At 41.2% G+C, this 23603-nt stretch overlaps 1 protein-coding gene across 6 annotated transcripts in view; it reads right to left on the bottom strand.

The window, feature by feature from the left end:
* TNK2 (tyrosine kinase non receptor 2) overlaps positions 1 to 23603 on the bottom strand; it is a 157160-nt gene that overhangs the window by 14359 nt on the left and 119198 nt on the right. For 5 of the 6 annotated variants that reach the window (XM_069974438.1, XM_069974439.1, XM_069974437.1 and 2 more), the window contains 4 exons: positions 16158 to 16352; positions 11863 to 11954; positions 8530 to 8574; positions 1504 to 2939 (listed from right to left, as the gene is read on the bottom strand). In XM_069974438.1, the coding sequence (XP_069830539.1) occupies positions 1504 to 2939; positions 8530 to 8574; positions 11863 to 11954; positions 16158 to 16352 (1768 nt within the window). The remainder of the gene's footprint in view (positions 1 to 1503; positions 2940 to 8529; positions 8575 to 11862; positions 11955 to 16157; positions 16353 to 23603) is intronic. The other variant, XM_069974436.1, reaches the window with a different exon arrangement.

Raw genomic sequence — 23603 nt, 5'->3', positions numbered from 1 at the left:
AAATGTCTTGTCTGGAGCAGGATTCGTGACTAGTACGAAGCGGAGGACTGCCTCCATGCCTAGATAAGGTTCATTTACACACCATACAGGAAACTTACCAAGGTGATTTTTGGGGAAGATAAAGCTGATTATGATCACTTATGTCTGGAAACAGTGCTGCATGTTTTATGAAGGTATATACATATATGTTCATACTGACCAGTAATAAAGGTGTATACTGCTGTAATAACTCCCATTTATTAATAGTTTCACTGATTTGTTGGGACATTCATTTAAAACAGTGCTTCTCAATTCCAGTCCTTGGGCCTCACCAACAGGTCATGTTTTGAGGGTATCCCCATACAAAGACACCTGTGATAATACCTGAAGCACTGAGTATAATTATATCACCTGTGAAATACTAAAGGCCCTATTCCACGGAACGATTATCGTCCGTATTCGGCAGATATCGTCCGCTACGGATGATAATCGTGCCGTGGAATAGAGTGCAACGATCAGCCGACATCGTTCATGTCGGCTGATCGTTGCAGTCGCTTGTTTTTCAACATGTTGAAAAACAAGCGACTGATATAGCAGCGATCTGCTGTTGTCGCTCCGTTGAATAGGAGCATCGGCAGCAGACGCTGCTGTATCCTATGGGCTGCCCGGACGATCAGCGATCACCCGGGCAGCCCCCCCTGCAGCTCCCCGCCGCCCCTCCCGCGTTGAATAGCGGCGGCAGCGAGCGGGGAACGAGGAGCAAACGAGCGCTGAGAGCGCTCGTTTGCTCCTCTGAACGACCCATGAAATAGGGGCTTAAGGAAATCCTCAAAACATGACCTGTTAGTGAGGCCCAAGGACTGGAATTGAGAAGCAGTGATTTAAAACAAAGTTTATTTGATTTTTAGTTAACTGTAAAACTACCGTGCTTTTTTCTTTTTAATTTACTCGTCGCGGCCATCGCCATTACACCACAAGGATATATGTAAATAGTTCTTGCACCATAAAGAGTTCATATTGCACCATTATTACACTTCACTTATGGTAGTCACCGATGCTATGTCCCATTATATCTCAATATTTTTCGTTTTATATCTTTAAAAAATGGTGTAATGGTGATGGCCAAGAAGAGTAAATGAACTTTAAAACTACTGTGGTTTTCTTTTTTTTTAACTAAATCAAATAAAGGTTAGTGTTTTAAACGAATATCCCAACAATCAGGGAAATTATTTTGCCAATAAAAGGTCCATGTAAAGGGGCCTTTACACAGAACATTTCCAGAACCAGAAAAGACACATTACAAATGTAATCAATGAAAAATTAGGCCACAATGTGCAAAAAACACATACATAAAATGCATTCCTTAATGTGTTTTTTTATACATAAAATGCATTCCTTAATGTGTTTTTAAGACTAAAAATGCCACAAAGTAAAAGTATGTGAAGGAGACAAGTGCTATCTCACTATTATTATTAGTACAATTTACCCAACTATATAACATCAGGAAATTAAAAGGAAACTCACCAGTCTGATTTTTTCAGAGGGCCTGAAATTATCTGGGCCATCGTAAACAATTTTTTGCAAACTACAAGAGGTCTTCACAGTACTCTTGGATGAACAGTTGCTGTTGTTAGATGAAAAGTTTGCTTTCCCATCTGTCTGTTGCATCATTGGCCTAACAGTAGCGGTAGTGATGCTTCTGCTCACTGACGTTTCTTCTGGGCTCCGCGCTTCTTTGAAAAATTTCTCATATTTGTCCAAGTATGACGGTCTCTCAGGCAGAAGGTAGTAATGAGTATTGCTAACCTTCTTACCATCTTTTACTATGGGCAAGATGCAAGGACCCTTGGAAATATCTTTACCCTGTGCTTGTATTACCTTGGGGGTGGCATACTTAGGGTCTGAGGCAAAGCTCTGGGTTGTGGGCATAGGTTTTCCTGGAGAAGTAGAAAGTCCAACACTCATGGGAGAACAGAGGTTGGATCTCTGCTGGGGTGAACCCACATGAAAAGCCATAGGGCTAGGAGTTCTAGAGGTTGGCTGAGACAATGGGTCCCTTGGTGGCAGTAAAGGAGCACGTCCCACCTCCTCTGCCCCAAAAGCCGGAGACAGCTCTCCGGACCAACGTTCATGATCATTGCGTCTAATCGGTCTGGGGGGAATAGGAATGCGTGGTGGTATTTGTGGTTTGTCCTCTGACAGAGTCACATTAATATTTGCAACAGATGAGCTTGGACTAGGAGATGATGCAAGTGGAGAGGAAATAGGAACATTGAGCTTCTTCATGCATTCTTGCTGCAACTCCTCAAAAAGTTCAGACGTTTGAGAGAAGGTGGGTTGTCTTACATCTTTTGTAGGCAGGAACAAGTTGTCCTCTACTTTGATCCTAACTTGCCCTCTTTCACCTTCTTGTACATAACCATAGTTGGTTTCGCCTTTCTCTCTAGCATTTTGAAGCAGGTTTATGGTTACTTTTTCTCTATTTGATAGAACATCAGGACTATTTATAGTGTATACTTCAAAGTCATCTTCATCTTGTGCCACCTCGTCATAAGCTGGGGGAGCTGGAAGAGGTTTTGTATCCCAATCTACCACTGGTGTTGGATGAAGAGGACGAGGGAGGGAACGGGAGGGACTCTGGGGGGGAGTTTTGTCAAGCAATGAGAAGGCATCCATAGCTAATTTAGCTAAAGAAGGAGCAGTCTTTTCAGCTATCGGAGAAATAAAGCCTGGGCTTAGTGGGCTGGTATCGTCTCCAAAGTCTATCAAGGCCACATCTCCTGAAGAAAAGCTGCAACTTTTAATTCCAAGAAGATGCCGGTCAGTCACTTTGGTGCCTGCAACCCTTGCAGAAGGTTTAACCAATTTAAGTCCTTTGGTTGAAGTCTTCTTGAGGGACAGCTTCTTGATTCCAGATGAAAGAGGGTCGTCCTCGCCGTTGACAGGATTATACGTTGGTTCTAAGATTAAATAAGTTAAATAAATAAGAAGTTTACTTCCTGGAGGACTTCTATAGATGATAGTTAGACACATACACAACTATTTCATATACCACACCATACATGCTAAAAATATCCAACACATATTTCAGTTTTATTCTCATTCAAGTAGAAATTAGGTATCCCATCCAAACACTTATCTACCCACTGACCCAACAACCATCCACAAAACTTATGACCATGATCTCTCATCTCCTGTTTCAAGCTCATGGCAAAATAAGAGTTCGAATACAGTGGAGACTGAGAATGCATGCTGCAGCTCCATGTCATCTCTGAGAGGGACGGAAACAACCAAGGGCAATATAGCTGACCCCCACTGACGTATCCACTACAGAGGTGAGGATTTCTCTCTAAAATCCGCCTTTTAAGGATTTTCACAAAAATGGTGTTTATGACCACAACTCCACTCCATAAAATGACAGTCGACCTGTTCAGTGAATTTATCCACCAAGCTGTACCTTGTAAGTTAACCCCAATTAACTGCTTCTAAAGAATGTTTGGCGAGTACTGCAGCTTATTTCTATTCAATGGAATATGCATGTCAAATATACTATATAGTCATTTAAAAATGTAGGCTTGGGCTACACAATAACTTTGCCCATGACATACCATCATTTTCGGACTATTACATGCACTACTTAGCATCTGGGCTGACAGTGTCATATCACTCTGACTGTCAATCAAAACGCTGAAAGAGCCGCAAAGTTCTCTCCCTCCTTCCGTGTAAGTACATATTAATCCTTCTTTTGCTGGGATCAGAAGGGGTAAACAATCTTGGGGCCCTATTCCACGGGACGATTATCGTTTGCATAATCGTTATTGATAAAACGATCCAAACGACCGCTATTGCGAAAGACCTGAAATCGTTCACCCATTTACATGGAACCGTTACTTATGATCATTCTTGCGGTCATCTTGTCTTCGCTATTGCGGTCGTCACTACTGCGAACGACATCTTATTCAATGCGAACGAGCAACAATAAAAATAGGTCCAGGTCTTATTAAACTATCAATGATTTCTTGTTTGGTCGTTAATCGTTAACTGCTATTCAAACAAACGATTATCGTTTATATTCAAACGATTTAACGATAATCTGAACGATAATCGTCCCGTGAAATAGGGCCCTTAGTCATTAGTTAAGATTGTTACTATTGTTCTGTGTGTTATGGTGAATGATTTCAGGTCGTTCCCCAAAACACTTTTGTGATCGTTTATCGTCAAAAACAAAAAATCACTTTATCAACTGGACCCTAAGACATGAAAATGTACCAGTTGCATTGTATGCCCTGTAATACTTACTTTTCATTAGTTACAATGCCACTTAAAACATTTTTACATGCAAACAAACTCTGCCCTGCGGATCCCTGCCCTGTCCACTTATGGGCGGACAAACTCGCAACGGGCTGCACATCCCTCTCTAAGTATGTCCACAGCCCGCCCCATTAACCCCCTGGCCGCCGGAGCGTATACTTCACCTTCTCCCCGCTCCGGCTTGCTTCGGGGCTTCTTATCTGCATTCTGCTAATCAGACTGCGGGCATTGAAGTCTGCTCCCCACAGTGCCGCTCCTGCCCAAGTGAAAAGATGGATTGAGTCCTGGGAGACTTCTAGTTTCCCAGCACTTGGTCAGGAGCGGCACTGTGGGGAGCAGACTTCAATGCCGCAGAGAATGCAGATAAGAAGAGCTTTGCTTCATTTCTACTGTAGATTTGCTCAAGTTTTGACCACTTATCTAATAAGGCTAAATCATTTTCCATATTACAGTCACCTCTAGATGTGTCATCAGCAAATAGACAACCCTTACCTACCAAACCTTCTCCTATGTCACTATCCTTACCTACCAAACCTTCTCCTATGTCACTATCCTTACCTACCAAACCTTCTCCTATGTCACTATCCTTACCTACCAAACCTTCTCCTATGTCACTATCCTTACCTACCAAACCTTCTCCTATGTCACTATCCTTACCTACTCAACCCTTCTCCTATGTCACTAAACTTACCTACCAAACCTTCTCCTATGTCACTATACTTACCTACCAAACCTTCTCCTATGTCACTATCCTTACCTACCAACCCTTCTCCTTTGTCACTATCCTTACCTACCATTCTTTCTCCTATGTCACTATCCTTACCTACCAAACCTTCTCCTTTGTCACTATCCTTACCTACCAAACCTTCTCCTTTGTCACTATCCTTACCTACCAAACCTTCTACCATTTGTCACTATCCTTACCTACCAAACCTTCTCCTCTGTCACTATCCTTACCTACCAAACCTTCTACCATTTGTCACCATCCTTACCTACCAAACCTTCTCCTATGTCACTCTCCTTACCTACCAAACCTTTCCCTACCTACCAAACCTGCTCCTATGTCACTATCCTTTTCCTATGTAACTATCCTTACATACCAACCCTTCTATGTCACTATCCTTACCTACCAACCCTTCTCCTATGTCACTATCCTTACCTACCAACCCTTCTCCTATACCACTATCCTTACCTACCAAACCTTCTCCTTTGTCACTATCCTTACCTACCAAACCTTCTCTTATCACTATCCCTACCCACCCACCCTTCTCCTATATCACTATCCTCACCTACCAATCCTTCTCCTATGTTACTATCCTTATCTACCAACCCTTCTCCTATGTCACTATCCTTACCTACCAAACCTTCTCCTATGTCACTATCCTTACCTACCAACCCTTCTCCTATATCACTATCCTTACCTACCAAACATTCTCCTATGTCACTATACTTACTAGTAAGCGAATAGTAAAATATTCGAATATTCAATATTCGTACGAATATCTCCAGAATATTCGATCGAATATTCAATCCCATTAAAGTCTATGGGAACAAGTATTCGATTATTGAAAAACATCTATTTGACCACTTGGAGGTAAAAAACGGAAGCTGGGGGATTTGAACGCTTATAGAATATTCGGCGAACCATTCGATAAAATTCGATATATCGAATACCTTACTATTCGATCGAACAGTATTCGCTCATCACTAATACTTACCTACCAAACTTTCTCCTATGTCACTATCCTTACCTACCAAACCTTCTCCTATGTCACTATCCTTACCTACCAACCCTTCTCCTATGTCACTATCCTTACCTACCAATCCTTCTCCTATGTCACTATCCTTACCTACCAACCCTTCTCCTATGTCACTATCCTTACCCACCAACCCTTCTCCTATGTCACTATCCTTACCTACCGAACCTTCTCCTATGTCACTATCCTTACCTACCAAACCTTCTCCTATATCACTATCCTTACCTACCAACCCTTCTCCTATATCACTATCCTTACCTACCAACCCTTCTCCTATGTCACTATCCTTACCTACCAACCCTTCTCCTATGTCACTATCCTTACCTACCAACCCTTCTCCTATATAACTATCCTTACCTACCAAACCTTCTCCTATGTCACTATCCTTACCCACTAAAGATGAGCGAACCGGGTTCGGGTCCATCCGAACCCGATCGTTCGGCATTTGATTAGCGGTGGCTGCTAAACTTGGATAAAGCTCTAAGGTTGTCTGGAAAACATGGATACAGCCAATGACTATATCCATATTTTTCACATAGCCTTAGGGCTTTATCCAAGTTCAGCAGCCACCGCTAATCAAATGCTGAAAGTTCGGGTTCGGATGGACTTGAGGTTCGCTCATCTCTATTACCTACCAACCCTTCTCCTATGTCACCATACTTACGCACCAAACCTTCTCCTATGTCACTATTCTTACTTACCAAACATTCTCTTATGTTACTTACAAACATATTAAAAAGAACAGGACCAAGAACAGAGCTGGTCAACGAAAATCCATCAGATAAGTCTAACGTGATCCGCTTACCCTCAAAGTGTCGCTTTCACTGAAACTTTTAAAACCTAAATCAACAGTAGATGAGAAATAAAGTAAGTGTGCAATTTACATTATTATTATTTTTTTTTAGTTTTGACTTTTTTTTTTTTTTTCCAAATACAGTACTAACTAAACACAGGAAGTACCATGTTTCCCAGTTCATCTGAGCACACACAGAGAAGGCCGTTATGTGATTGATGGACACATTGAGCCGTGACTTTCTGTACTGGCCGGGACTTCATGTGTTTAGTCTCTTTTTTTTTTTCCCAACCAGCACAAAACTAAAAAGCTTCAGGAGACTCAACCTGGATACAGTAAGTATAGCTGTTATATAGCAGCCTTCAGGAGACTGGGCACAGTAAGTATAGTTGTTATATAGCTGCCTTCAGGAGACTGGACCTGGATACAGTAAGTAGAGCTGGTATATAGCAGCCTTCAGGAGACTGGACCTGTATACAGTAAGTATAGCTGTTATATAGCTGCCTTCAGGAGACTGGACCTGGATACAAGTAAGTATAGCTGCTATATAGATGCCTTCAGGACACTGGACCTAAATTTCTGGTAAGTATTGATTTGTTTAAAGCAGGAGAACTAAAAAATAAATAAATGTAAATTGCAAACATGCTTTATTTCACATATACTGTTGAGTTAAAAAAAAATTTTTTATAACAACAGCAATACTTTAAACCATGCTGGTTTGGGTCAATAGGCTTGTAGGCTTTTAGGAAGTAATTTATCTTTCCACAATTTTTACTACATGGCGCATGGGCAAGAATTTACGTAGGGCAACTCCCACATGTCTCCTAAAGGGAATGTGTCATCAGAAATTAACTTAATGTATAAAGTTTTTATGTTAAACCTTAGAATTTTTGTTGGGATTTTTCAAACATTTTTGTATCTATATTATAAAAAAAATCCTCATATCTTGTAGTTCTCATTCTCACCACTATGGGGCTATAACTAAGAGAAAACTTCCTGTTGTGTCTGTTGTGATTAAAGCATTACGGCAACATGTGACACCAGTAAGTAGAGGAGAGTTTGTCTTTTGTCGTCTATATCCATGAGTCTTGCTGTAAAGCATGTCACTAAATGCTGTTAAAAACAGCCCAGGCAATATGGCAGTCCTCATAACAATATACAAAAAGTGAAAAAAAAAATATGACTCTAATCAGTAAAAGACACATTCCCTTTAAACACTAAGGAGGTGTAAATTATCATTAGAGGCGCGTAGTGGGCCTAGGGCACTCTAGGCACTGCCCTCTGACATTTGCACAGCCGGAATAAAAACGTTTAACAGAATAAAGACAGATACATGCTTTTATTAAAATATATTCTGATGTGCACTGGTTTACTAAGCATTTAAAGGGGCAACAGATTAGCTTTGAATGTAACATTGTAAAATGTAACTTTGTAAAGGACTAGAAAAAGGTAGAAAAAAAACTAGTTTTAATCACTGAGATTCACACTGACAAGTGCTTTTTGATTTACTATATGTGTATAAAAGGTTAATGTGATATCAAATCACTAATTCCACTGCACACGTGTTAGGGCAACGTCAGCACAGAGTTAATCCACAAATCGTACACTCTGTACCTTGAGAGAGTGAGAGTACAAGAGTACAGAGTGGGCAGGAGCAAGGTGCACTGAAGAGGGAGGGAGGAAACTTACTCTTAACCAAGGCAGCAGGTTGAGGAGGGCGAGGCGGAGGCTCCCCTGAGAGAAGAAAGGCCATGAAGCATTGAAAAAAAAGCGAGTAATTGATTCAGTGATTGATTTAGTTAAAGCACAATCAAGCAAATTATTCCTGAAAGCAGGAGGATATAATAATACAGGATACACATTAGAGAGATGAGTAAAACCGACAGAAAATGGTCATTATGGAATAGGAAAGTACCAGGAAGCAGATGTTATGAAACAGAAATGTACTTAAAGACAGGAAAGATTATGTTAAAGGAATTTGCCCATAGAGTACAGACAAGTCACACGTAGTAGAAATGTTAAGTGACTTGTTTTCTCCATCTGCTGTAAAGATCCGAAATAGAAATGAGCGAATTTACAACAAGAACAAAGCCAAACACTTCATTCCTATCTGCATTTTGCTCTTTGGGCTGTGGGCTTTTAAGTTTGCTCTGCTCCGTGCCGCTCCTCCCCTGGTGCTGGGAAAAGATGGGTCTAGTCCTGGGAAACTTCTCTCAGTTTCCCAGGATTGGATCCATCTTTTTCCAGCATCCGGAGAGGAGCGGCACAGAGAAAAGCAGACTTTAAAGCCCACAGCCCATGAGCAGAATACAGATAGGAATGAAGCGATTTGTCGTCCATCTCATGGACGTCCATGATTCTTGTTGTAAAGCATGTCACTAATTGCTGTTAAAAACAGCCCAGGCAATATGGCCGCCCCTATCAATGTATAAATAGTGAAATACGGTAAATAAAAATTAAAAGTCAGGAAGAAGTCCTAAAAGAACAAATTTTAGTATGTGATTCTAATCAGTAAAATTAAATTTAGGTGACACAGTCTCCCTTTAAGGGTCTAGTTTTCTATCCACCTATTCAAGAAAGGTTTAATGTTTTAATTTCCCATGACTTTATTAGGTAACAGGTCCTCTGAATTTATATGGATAACACAGTGCACATTCCATAATATCCACTTACTGAAAGTGAGTATGCTATGGAAACCCTATAAGCTTCATTTACACTAAAACCTCTAACAGTAAAGTTGTTTGTCAGGCTATACGTCTAAACTTTAAGACCCTACACTTGCATGTAGTTTGTTCTTATACGCCTATGAAAACAGTTCAAAAGAAGAGGTTTACCACAGCATCCAGGATGAAAGTAGTGTGTTTATTCACACATCAGGGTACACAAAAAATGCAACGTTTCGGCCTACTGGCCTTTGTCAAACAGTTCAGTCACAGGCTTTCCAGCGCCTATGACAAGAATACTTATGTACTTGGTGTAAACTTAGACAGCCTAAGGGTAGTATTCCACGGGCCGACTAGGGCCCGATCAACGATGTAAACGAGCGCTGATTTGCTAAATCGGCGCTTGTTTACTGGGCCTATTCCACGGCCCGACAATCGTTTATCAAGGGCTGCAGGGACATCGTTACCGCTCAGCCAATCACTGGCCGCCACGGCTCAGACAGGTTGCTCCGAAGCTGCTGCGGCGCGGGACCGGGAGAAGAAGACCTGCAGCCTGGACAGCTAAAGTACGATGTTTTTAAATCGTCGGTCGCCCGCCGCGCACCGCTATTCCGATGATTTTGGGTTTGAACCTAAATGAACGATCAGCCGATGACAAGATCATCAGCTGATCGTTCCCTCTATTCCATGGAGCGATAATTGGCCGAATCGGACCGATTTTGCCGATTATCGCTCCGTGGAATAGGCCCCTTAGGGTCCATTTACACAGAAAGATTATCTGACAGATTATCTGCCAAAGATTTGAAGCCAAAGTCAGGAATGGATTTGAAAAGAGGAGAAATCTCAGGCTTTCCTTTATGACCTTATCTCTGTTTATAGTCTGTTCCAGGCTTTGGCTTCAAATCTTTGGCAGATAATCTTTCTGTGTAAATGGACCCTAAGTTGTCCTCTCCATTATATTCTTCAGCTAAGTAGTCTCCTCTATGCATCCATATGCCCAGTGTGTCTGCTTACAACCGGGAAAAACAAAGGAGTAGAAAGCTAAAAATTACAGATTTGGAATCCGCATCCTTTATCCTAGTTACACATGACTTTAGTTTGGGGTTTTGAGGAGGGTGGGTTGGAGGTGACAGAGTCCCTTTAACAGCTTAGCAACACCTAATTTTTCTGGACTCTCTTCATATAGTGTTGAGGGTGGGTTAAGAATAGAGATGAGCGAACCTGGAGCATGCTGGAGTTCATCCGAAACCAATCGTTCGGCATTTGATTAGCGGTGGCTGCTGAAGTTGGATAAAGTCATTGGATGTATCATTGGCTGTATCCATGTTTTCCAGACAACCTTAGAGCTTTATCCAACTTCAGCAGCCCCAGCTAATCAAATGCTGAACAATCGGGTTCGGATGGACTCCATCATGCTTGGGATTCGCTCATCTCTAGTTAAGAAACAATAAAAGTGTTGTACGCCAAATGTATTGTTGTTTTGTCACAATTTTCACTAATGTTCACCTATTGTGCCTGTTAGTTGTATAACCTGGCAATGACAGCTTTTCCATCATGCAAGAACATATGGATCAGACCCTACTAGACAAAGCCTTAAAGGCGTACTCTGGCGAAAAAGAATGTTTTCAAATTAACCGATGTCAGAAGGTTATAGAGATTTGTAAATTACGTGTATATAAAAATCGGAAGTCTTCCAGTACTTATCAGCTGCTGTATGTCTTGACACAGTGCTCTCTGCTGCCACCTCTGTCCATGTCAGGAACTGCCCAGTGCAGCAGCAAATCCCCATAGAAAAGCTCTCCTGCTCTCCAGACTGGAAAGAATACTGATAAAAACTGTAAGACTTGAGATTTTTAAATACAAGTAATTTAAAAATCTGTATAACTTTCTGACACTTAATGATCTGAAAAGTGTTTTTTTTTGCGCCAGAGTACCACTTTTGGATTTGTAAACCTGTTAGAAGTTTGTTTAAATGGTAGTTAAACTTTTGACATGTCAGATTTTTTGTATTGGTGGGGGTCCGGGTGCTGAGACAGCCGACGATCGCAGAAACAGAGGGGCAAATGCACTCAGCAGTGCACGTTCTGTCTTTTCATCTCTGCTCTAAACAGTTAATAAGAGAGGTCTGTTATAATGGAAGCCTATGATACTTGCCGGACATTCCATAAGCCTCCATTATCATTCCAGTGACTGCTAGTATTAGCAGTTTATAGTAGAGAAGAAGGGGCAGAGTGCGCGCACTTTACGTTTTACACTTCTGAATAGTGATTTGTATGATGCAAAGAACAAAAAACATACAAACTTTATATATACATACATACATACACTGTAAGTGAATACTGATAAGGAAACTACTCACTCTTTGCCCTCCCAGGAAGTTGAGTTGGTTTCGGGATTCCTTGGTCCAGACCTAAAATATCAGGTGGGTCCATGGGATTTCCCAAGTACAACCTGCATGAGGAAGCAGACAACAGTACATGTATAAGAGAACTCATGCCACTAACTGCATCTCAATATGATAGGGGCCTAATGTTTTCTGAATATGTAACAAGCAACAACTCTGAGAAAACACACTGTCATTCCCTTTTAGTGATTGTTTACCTAGCCTTAGGCCACGTTCACACAATGTATTTTTTATTACAAGAAATGTCCGTTCTTGTCATAGTGAAATGTGTTCAAAATGAAAACTGCAAGATTTCTAGATTATTTTACAATACGTATAGTAAAATATTAAGTTAGAAAGAAAAAAAAAAGAAAAAAAGCTGTTAAAAAATATGTTTAACATAAAAAAAGGGGAGCCAGAAGCCTGAGCTGTGTACATTGTGTGTTGGTGCTGCTGGGGGTGACAACGCAGATGTGAACTTAGATACTGGGGAAACAAAGTGCACAAAGGCCTAGAATAATCAAACTGAGTAAAATAGGAACTAGTGGATACTACACACAGCAACCAATCTGTTCTGGTTATATGAAACCTGATCTGCGATTAGTTGCTGTGGTCAGTTTATACTACTTTCTGATTTTCTGTTTTACGGGTGTATTTTGCTTGTTTTACGTTGTGTGAACATACCCTAACTGATCACTTTTGGCAATCATTATAAAAAAACAGCTGTTCTTTCACTGAACATATCCTTACATTGGTTTGTGAATGCTATTTTTTATCATTAGAATTACGATTTCACTTCACCAACAAATTGGACTTTGATGCTTAATCAGGCTTTGATCGGCCTTAGAGCTCATTCATACAATCTGTGCCACGATGAGCGGATCACGGCATGGATCCCCTAGAAGTACAGCCGCAGACATGACAGGAACACATAATGTGCGCTCCTGTCATCGCATCTGACTACTCACCTACTCCCCCGTGCTGGCCAGCTTACACACGCTAACCAGAAGTGGCCTGGACTATGCTGCCGGGAGAGCAATGCAGAGTGGTCCACGCCACTTCTGGTGAACACGTTAGGCTGGGTTCACACTACGTTTTTGCAATCCATTTTTTCCATCTGTTTTTTGCAAAAAACGTTTGAAAAAAAAACCTCATGCTTCTGTGTGTGCATATGTTTTGATCCATTTTTCCATTGACTTCCATTATAAAAAAACTGATCAAAATGGATCAGTTTTTTTAAACTGACACAAAAATTAGGTCAACTACGTTTTTGTGTACCTTAAAAAACAATGTTAAAAAAATAACTTTATAATGGAAGTCAATGGAAAAACGTATCAAAAGGGATGCACACAAAGGCATCCATTTTTTTTACAAAAAAACGGCTGGAAAAAATGGATTGCATAAACGTAGTGTGAACCCAGCCTAAGCCGTCCGGCATGGGGGAGCAGGTGAGTAGTCAGATGCGATGATGGGAGAGCACATCTCTGTCATCTCTGCTGCCGGGCGGTGGGAAAGGGGGTGGGGGGGTTGGATATCCGTGCCGCAATCAGCAAAAGGACATGTACTATTTTTTCGCGATGCGGATCACCGTGTGGTTCGTGGCTCGGATTGCATGAGTGGCTGCATTCACTTAAATGGTTCCTAAAATAGTCTCTGGCCGCGGATCCACAACTACAGACAATTTTACGGGACGTGTGAATGCAGCCAAAATCTGCATTTTTTTCTTTTGTTTTTTACTTCTTAAACAGTTTACCGTTTTAGGGGTTTTTTTTACTGCATTGATTTAGCATGTTTTATATGGTTTATTTTAAATGCATAATGAAGTTTTTTTTTCTTTTTAATGATATATATTTTATATATATATCTTCCCATCGTAAGCCCAATTGAGAGGATAAGGTGTCTGATATGGAGTTGGGGGCTAAGTACCCGACCATTTACAAGACTGCACTCCATTCATTCTATGATGTCCCAGTTCTCAGGATCAGCTGGGATCCCAGTAGTCAGACACTCACTACTAATAATTTGAAAAACTACTAGTAAAGTAAAATTAAATAAATAGTGGAAACGATTCCCTATACAATCTCAAGTTGACCTTTGATATTTGTGTAGCACGTATTACCAGATGGCATGAGAAGCTCGACTAGAAGATTTTTATTCCTCCCATTGTGTTTAGGAAGCAATTACTAGTCAAAACCCAGTGATTAGAAAAATGTTAATGTTTTAGTTATACCTAAATCTGTGCTATATACTTTTTAATCCAGCAGAGGGCGCTCCCAGTGAAAAGAAAATGTGTAAATATCACAAGCTTAGAACCATACATTTCCTATAAAGTGACCCTATGACATCAGCAAGGGGCAACTGAAATGTTTCATAAAGGGAATCTGCAGCTCTGACTTACCACAACACGTCCCATTAACATTTTATATTCACTTGGAAATATCTGAAGCAAAATTGTCACTTGTCCAACAAAATTCTATCTGTGAAAATCCAAACTTTTTAAATTATTATTGGGCATTTTGGACAAAAGATCTTATTTAATGATCTTGTATATGTGGCCAAAATAATCCTTGTGCAACCGTGTCTGAGAAACACGATTTTGCATTGTTCACAAGATCATTGTTCCTACAGTTAAAGGGGTACTCTGACGAAAATCTTTTTCTATCAAATCAACTGGTTTCAGAAAGTTATATAGATCTGTATTTTACTGCAGTCTTCCCATACTTATCAGCTGCTGTATGTCCTCCAGTAAGTGGTGTATTCTCTCCAGTCTGACACAGTACTCCCTGCTGCCACCTCTGTCCATGTCAGGAACTGTCCAGAGCAGGAGAGGTTTTCTATGGGGATTTTTTGCTGCTCTGGACAGTTCCTGACATGGACAGAGGTGGCAGCAGAGAGCACTGTGTCAGACTGGAGAGAATACACCACTTCCTGCAGGACATACAGCAGCTGACAAGTACTAAAGACTGGAGATTTTTTTATAGAAGTAAATTCAAATCTATATATTTTTCTGGCACCAGTTGATTTGAAAGAATTTGATTTAAAGGGGTAGTTAACAAAAAAAAAGGTCAAGGCTGGGAGGGGTGGAGGTAGTGTGCATGCTGCAGCTCAGCACTGCCTCCTTGACACTTTAGCACAGAGCATGATATAGAGTTGACAGATTCTGTTTAGGGTGCCCATACATCTTAAATAGCTATCACTCCCATTCACACCATACACATGCTGATTGTTTGTGTATCGTGAATGTTGAGAGGACAGGTCTGGGTGCAGCTCATCTTCTGTAAAGCAAAGTCAAACCCATAAGAGTAACTGAAGGAGTATACTTGTTTTACAACGTGGAGACATGTAAATTACTTGGTGAGGGTCCAACCTAAGGGACACCCATTGATTCTGAGACTAATAGGGAAGGGGGTTTACAGAAATAAGGGATACGGTCCCAGTTATAGGCCATGACCACAACACGTCTTTTCTTGGTCATTTTGCGACCAAAATGTGGCCAATTTATGCAAATTACGGCCTCCGTTTGCATAAAAATTTTAGCATCAAAATTTTTGCTTTAAAAAAAAAAAAAAAAAAAAAAAAAAAAGAGGGGGCTTAAACAGTAGTGGTGGCCATAAAGTGATAGCACATCCTAGCAATATGTCACCCCTTTATAACATAGGCATACCATGTTACATTCATGATAGGTATCCATTTCATTTGTACATCTCTCAATGTATAGCTTCCATACTGCGCAGAGGACGGAATATAAAGTTATAACATATGCTATAGGAAGTGAGGGCGGTGGATAATCCAATAATACTATAGGTCTATTATCAGTCAAGGAAATAAGACAATACACTGTCACTTAACTGCAGTACAATATCCTAATGAAATAGAGAAATAACGCCGGCTCATCCATAGACTCAGCCAGCTGTCCCCATACAGAGAGAAAACATGCCCCAGCAATGTAATGACTCCCTAACAAGGTTTGTCATTGTGCCTCTTATATAAGTTCCTTCCTAGTGCTATATAATATAAGTGGAACAATGTAACAGTAAGGTCTGTGTAAGTGAGATTCATTTCCATACTGCTGCCGGAAATCCTATCACCAGCTACATCTGGAAAACAACCTCACGCAACATACGCTCAGTAAATATAGCTTCAGCTAATTGTATAGTATTAGTAGGAGAAAATCATTCCTCTTATCTACTAATTGGACATGTTAGTGTTATCGTCTGTAGATGTATAAAGAAATAAGACAATACAGATTTCTGAAAATGTTTTTTCCTTACTCATCAATCCTGTCAGGGAAACCCCAGCAATGAGCGGGCACAGTGTCTCCATGGCCAGTATGGATAAAGCTGTTCTTCAGGGGTCGGCTGATATCATGAGCGGACAGTCCAGCTACAGATGTCACCGTGTTCCGTGGAAACTGACCGACTTTCAATGTTCGTTTGTTCTGACCCCTCCACCAGTAATTCTCAGCCCTGTGGGAAACATAAACGTCATGAGACACCGAGTAACAATGAGTAGGCTGTAAAAGTCATATATACCAGAATAACACAACTGAAAGACATAGAAGATTGCTTGACTTTATCGGTTACCGAGGCTTACCTTCAGCTGCCCTGAAACCTGTGGCACGTCAGGTACACACTTCTGGAGTGGTTACGTGTTCAGTTTGTGTGATTAACTCTTTACCCATTTAACACGTGGGTACACGCATAGTAAAGAGTGAGTCAGCCCTTCTTCCTGTCATCCCCGGAGACACGCACAGACAGAGAACTGCTCCTCAAATCTGTCACAAGCGCTCCTTGCTGGTTCCTGTGGAATTCCTCACATCCCTTAGTAATGATCGAGCCCAAAACTCCAGCTACTGACTGGGGCCAAAGGCAAGACGTGACAGGTAGCCCCCTCCTCCGGCAAGGTTTATATGAAGGAAATGGAGCCCCCCCCCCCCCCCAAATTTACACAAGAGCATCTTACACCAGTTTCCCTCCTACACACTCTGTAATAGGGTACGCAGCTATATCTCACTTCACTTACACCAGTACATGTGTTGAGTTTTGGCCGAGATGAATGTAAAAGGTACAATCGCTGCATTTACTAGTGAATTATGTCAAAAATGTCACCAGACAAGGTTGGGGAGAGGAAGACACGGTGAGATACAGAGTGGAGGAGTGGGACAAATGTTCACTTATTGTCCGCAGGTAGACCTGTCGCCAGAATACTGAACAGGTCGCTGTATGTCACTCATCTGATGCAACAATACTATGAATATGTAATACACAACTGAAAAAACATGACCAACTTTAACATATAGCAGGGATAGGGGACCTTTGGCCTTCCAGCTGTTGCAAAACTACAATTCCCATCATGCCTGGACAGCCGAAGCTAAAGCTTCGGCTGTCCAGGCATGATGGGTATTGTAGTTTTGCAACTGTTGGAGGGCCGCAGGTTCCCCATCCCTGATATACACTGTACATCTGATTTTCAGTCCATTCACAATCTGATATTAGTGACATGTACCAACATTTTCCCAGGAGAAATCCTACATGATAACAACAGTGATTAAAGTTACTTACGGAGCCCAAGAAAGACAAGTGTAAGCCCTATCCTGACAGGACTTCTATCCTTGCTGCTCTTACACCTCTCTCCCCTTCCCCCCTTCCCTTGTAACCCATCCCTTCTGTAAAGATCAGCTCACCTGCCCCCGCTGTGTAGCTGCCAGCAGGAATGGGAGCAGTGTGTGGGTGTGTAAGAGTGTATCTAAGCTGCAGCACGCCATTGGTACACAGGCAGGGTCAAAGGAAATGAGTGCATTTAAGTTCGTTGCTCTGCATTTAACCCATTCTTTGGCAGGGACAATGGTTTTGTCGTAAGAATTACAAGCAGAGAGACTCGAGTCTGTTATGAAAAAAAAAGGGAGCTGCAATGTAGTAGGTGGTGAATTCGGCCATAAATCTATGACACCTGCTGAATTATTACCACATCGTGTTCCTATGATACAATAATGAGTTTGGTGCGCGTCATCCCTTCAGCAAATAAAAAAAAATCTTTCAAATCAGAGGACAGAAAGTGCCAGAGATTTGTAGTTCTATTAAAAAAATCTCAAGTCTTTCAGTACTTATCAACTGCTGTATGTCCTGCAGGAAGTGGTGTATTCTCTTCAGTCTGAAACCGTGCTCTCTGCTGCCACCTCTGCCCATGTCGGGAACTGTCCAGAGTAGGAGCAAAATCCCCATAGAAAACCTCTCCTGCTCTGGACAGTTCCTGACATGGACAGAGGTGGCAGCAGAGAGCACTGTGTCAGACTGGAGAGAATACAGTACTTCCTGCAGGACATACAGCAGCTGATAAGTACTGGAAGACTTGAAGTTTGCTATATTTTATTCCAAGCCTTTCCCCTGTAAAACCTGTATCCGTAAAACACACAAACTTTAAACCAGAGCTTACACTGTTCAAAACCGGGTACACCGTATATGCAGCGTATTTACTGCTGCGAAACGCAGCAAACTCACAGCAGATTAGATCTAAATAACTGAACACAGCATAAAATCTGTACCCACAAATCTGCTGCATATCTGTTGCATATCTGCTGCGTATACGGTGTGTGGGTTTATACCCTTATAATAGTAAAACTGTCATACGTGTCAAGATCTCCCCCTGGTTTCTCCCCCCTACCAAAGGTTCCATTGTACTTTTTTTTTGCTCAATGGAAAATTGTATTCTGCTTTAGCTCTGGCCCAAATGTATCAATCTATAATAAATGTCATGACTGTAGCATAGAAGGCTGGCCTCCAATAGGCTTGAATAAGGGTCCATTTACACAGAAAGATTATGTGACAGATTATCTGCCAAAGATTTGAAACCAAAGCCAGAAACAGACTGTAAACAGAGATCAGGTCATAAAGGAAAGCCTGAGATTTCTCCTCTTTTCAAATCCATTCCTGGCTTTGGCTTCAAATTTTTGGCAAATTTGTCAGAATCTTTCTGTGTAAATGGACCCTAATGGTGCGTTTACACAGACAGATTTATCTGACAGATCTTTGAAGCCAAAACAAGGAGCAGACTATAAACAGGGATCAGGTCATAAAGGAAAGACTGGGATCTATCCCCTTTTTTAATCCATTCCTGGCTTTGGCTTCCAAAATCTGTCAGATAAATCTTTCTGTGTAAATGGACCCTAAGTAAGCTGTATTATAAATTGAATTGCACAATGGCTGCATCACCTGATCTCAGTTGTGTGGATATTTTTGTAGCCAAAGCTATGGGAGCAGCAAATGAAAAGGAGAAAAAAAATGCCAATGTGAACCTCCATCAAACAACTAACCAAAAAAAACGAAGAGAACCACCCGATTCTAGAAGGCAAAAATCTGTATTTTGGCCTAGGTCATGTGATCAGTGTCTATGGATAAGCTTACCCTATGTGCTGAAAGATTTTCCAATGCACATAATTTACACTATAGATGTGGTAATTTACACTATAGATGTGGTAATTTACACTATAGATGTGGTATATAAAGAGTCTTACATAAGTTTTTAAAGTAGTGAGAAGCAGAGTACCTTAAAGTATTCCACCCAAGAGCTTAAAAATTAAATGTGGTTTTACTCACCAAGTCCCCCTGAGTATTTTCCTTCTGAGTCTCCCGTCCTTCTAGCTGACACCGTTCTGAGTTACAACTTTTTCTAACTACAGTTCCCATCATGCAGTGCTTCTCCCTGATCAGTTTTCATATCCGGGTAACATGTCCATCCTCTCTTCAATGGGCAGTGTTATAATCGCTAACCCAGCCCAGTGAAGAGAAGGCGGGCACATGTTCTACATCCTTAAAGGTGGGCGTCAGGAGAAGAGATGATCGAACAGTGGAAAAAGCTAGGTTTTATCGAACTCCAACCTAGCCGAATCTTCCGCATTTGATTCCTGATGCCTTCCCGGTCCGTGGGGAAGGAGGAGACAGCCTAAGGAACCGCCTGGAATTCCGTGAGTCAGCCTAGGTAACAGGCTGTATCGCGGAATTCCAGACGGTCCTCGGGCTGTCTCCTCCTTCCCCACCGACTGGGAAGGCATCAGGAATCAAATGCGGAAGGTTCGGCTAGGTTTAAGTTCGATAGAACCTAGCTTTTTCCACTGTTCAATCATCCCTAGTCAGGAGCAGGGAGCAGGACGGAGTGTACTCATTTTAGCTCCTTTTCTGTATCCAGAGGGGGTGAGATAGAGGATATTACCAGAAAACAGCTTAAAACACATAATTACTTGCTTTGAGCATTATGTTGACCTATGGGGGGGAGGGGCTATTTAACAATAGAAAAAAGTTTTTGGGTTGAATACCCCTTTTAAAAAGTTATAAAAATAAAAGGTTTTAGTTTTCTGGGCAAAACTATTGATGTCCTATCCAAAGTTGAGGCCACAGCGCTGGAATTACTGGAGCTGGACGCCTCAACTTTGTACATTTTGAGGCAGTGGCACTGTGTAACCGCACAGCAGGTTTTACTGGTGTGAATGGGAGCTGCCATGTACAGTAGTTACACAAAGCCACCACTACAAACAGTGTACAGACCTGAGGCTTTCAGCTTCAGTAGATTATTTATATCCAATGCCCTGTTCATTAGTACCTGACTGCTCGGATAACATTTGCCTGTGGATAGGCCATAAATGTTTTTTTTGGTCTGGAAAACCCCTTTAAGCCACACTCCATGCATTTTTAGCAACTACATATCACTATACATGTTTCTCCAAGCTGTGACTCCAGAAACGCGCAGGGCTTTGTGCTTGCATTACACATCACTGCACAACAACATGTACTATGTTCAAATTACAAGTGTGTCAGTGAATGGGTTAAACTCCATGCATATTCCTCTCTGGCCTGGTTGGAGCTATTAGTCTACTCAGTCTGTTCTGACGCCTGGGCACAATTACGAGGTGTGGTTGAGATGGGCGCTCCCCCGTGACTCACTTTGAGCTCTCCACCTAGACCTGATAACCTACCCACAGGGTGAGTCAGTTGCACACTCACCGTGTAACCCCTGGTTTTCCAATGTGTTAGCAAAACGACAAGTTAATAAAGTTAATTCCTGACATGATGTATAGTGACACAAGTTTTCACTCACATACGTGTAAAACACTGCAATGTATAAGGACTGACAATATACAGCTGGAAGGACAGCAGAAAATGATGTACTCTCCTCCGCTGTCCAGACATTTATTGCCAACAATATAAACGCACCTGTACCCCATTCATCTGTCTTCCGATTACTTTTATCTCCTTATTTATAAGAAGGTACAATTTCTGGTATTTAAGGAGTATTTCAGCAAAACAAGATTTTTTTTTTACATGATACAACTTTATTAGAGGGACTGTTCACCAATTTTTTTTTCTTTCAAATCAACTAGTGCCAGTGATTTGTAATGTACTTCTATAAAAAAAAAAATTCTAATCTTCCAGTACTTATTAGCTGTTGTATGTCCTGCAGGAAGTGCTGTATTCTCTCCAGTCTGAAACAGTGCTCTCTGCTGCCACCTCTGTCCATGTCAGGAACTGTCCAGAGCAGCAGCAAATCCCCATAGAAAACCTCTCCTGCTCGCCAAACTGGAAATACACCCCTTCCTGCAGGACATACAGCAGCTGATAAGTACTGGAAGGCTTAACATTTTTTAATAGAAGTAAATTAAAAATCTTTGACACCGGTTGATTTAATTTTTTTTTTTTGTGAACTACCCCTTTAATGAAAATGTAAATTTTTTTTCATGTTTCCATTGACTGGCAGCAGTAAGAGGAGACACGGCCCCTCTGCTGCCTCCAGTGGCTGTGTTGGAAAATGGTCCTGATGCAGTTAGATATCGTAGCACTGCTGCACGCAGCATTAGCGATATTGAGCCTCCCCCCATGTCTATTCTAATGTATGCTAGTATTAGAATAGACTCTAGAGTTGGGGAAGCTGTCCGTTTTTAATTGATAGTTAGCTCTGCTACATTGTGCCATTGGCTGAATGCTCCAGAGATAGGATGCTTCCCCATCTCTAATGTCTATGCTAATGCTAACATGCATTAGAATAGACACTAGGGGAGCCTCAATATGGCTAACGCTGCACGCATCAGTGCTAACCATAACCAACTGTGCTAGGACCAGGTATTGTAAAGCCCTGCAGTACCCAATACAGACACTGGTGGCACCAGAGAGGCCATGTCACTTCTTACTGCTGCCAGTCAATGGAAACACAGAAAGAAGAAAAATGTACATTTTCTTTAATAAAGTTATTAAAAAATATAATTTTTTTAAATAAATGTACAAAAATATATGTACTTTTATTTAGCTGAAATACCCCTTTAAACAAAATATTTTTTATCAACATACAAGACTGTAATTCTCCTTTATACATGTTAGAACCTGTTTAGTTAATACGGACAATACTTTGCACTAGCTCTCATGTTATGCAGGTTGATTTACAGGAGCTGAAATTGTTACCCCTTCAAACCTTTAGTTCTCCACAAATTGTATGTTTTTTTAGATAAAAAATATACACATAAAATGGTGACTGTCATTTTAAACACCTTCCACCCATGTGATAGACTAGTGATACCTAACAGATTTGTAAATCACTTTATTCACCAAAAATGGCCCTTTACCTCAGAAAAACGCCTTGGTCACTATGTGTTTTCCTTCCCTGAAATTTGTTGTTCACTCCCTGTTATGTAAATTCCAAAACCAAGAAGGAACACAGGAATGGGGGGTGGTATTTAGCTAGTGCTATGCAGGGGAGAGACCATGGATTATGTACAGGAAATCTGCGGCTATCTGCCTTTTTCAGAGAGTTCACACTGTGCCTGAAAGGTAAATCAAGGCTTTCTTCTTATCTCTGGTCACCTCTGCCTTGCTGTAATCCCCTCTCCCCAAATTTAGTCTGTCATTAGCAGTTTAGTGCTGATGGATTGCTTCAGTGATGTATTTGCCGCTTTGCTGAAATCACCTTTAGCTTGTCATCATCAATCAGGAACAATTCAGTGCTTAGTATATCCCTTCCTTGCTATGCTGCTGTTTCTTACTGTTCTGCTCATACAAAACATTGTAAAGCCCATGCATCAGTAACCCCCATCTCCCACCACATACAATTTATAGCAGGAATGTCAAAATCAAATATACAGTGGGCCAAAATTAAAAAATTGGACAAAGTTGCAGGCCAACCTTGATATTTAATGAAAAGTGCATGTGACGTTTCTGGCAGTGCATATCCTAAAGTAATTGTCCTCACATGGTAGTTACCTATTATATCCCTCAAGCAGTGGGTAATCATATAATTGTGCCCCATGTAGTAGCCCCCCTCCCAATAATGCCCCACATAGTAGCCAGCCCTCCCAATAGTGACCCATATGGTAGCCAGCTCACATAATAGAGCCCAATATAGAAGCCAGCCCTCCCAATAGTGTCCCATATGGTAGCCCCCTCTCAATAGTGTCTTACACAGTAGCCAGCCTTCCCAATAGTGTCTTATATAGTAGTCAGTCCTCCAAATAGTATCTTATATAGTAGCCAGCCCTCCCCCCATAGTCTCTTATATAGTAGCCAGCCCTCCCCAATAGTGTTTTATATAGTAACCAGCCTTCCAAATAGTGTCTTCTATAGTAGCCAACCCTCCCAATACTGTCTTTTATAGTAGCCAGCCCTCCCCAATAGTTTTATATAGTGGCCAGCTCTCTCCAATAGTGTCTTATTTAGAAGCCAGTCCCTAAAATATTCTCCTAT

The sequence above is a fragment of the Dendropsophus ebraccatus genome, chromosome 6 (assembly GCF_027789765.1).
Source record: "Dendropsophus ebraccatus isolate aDenEbr1 chromosome 6, aDenEbr1.pat, whole genome shotgun sequence".
Lineage (NCBI taxonomy): Eukaryota > Metazoa > Chordata > Amphibia > Anura > Hylidae > Dendropsophus > Dendropsophus ebraccatus.
This window is presented reverse-complemented; position numbering and strand designations above follow the sequence as displayed.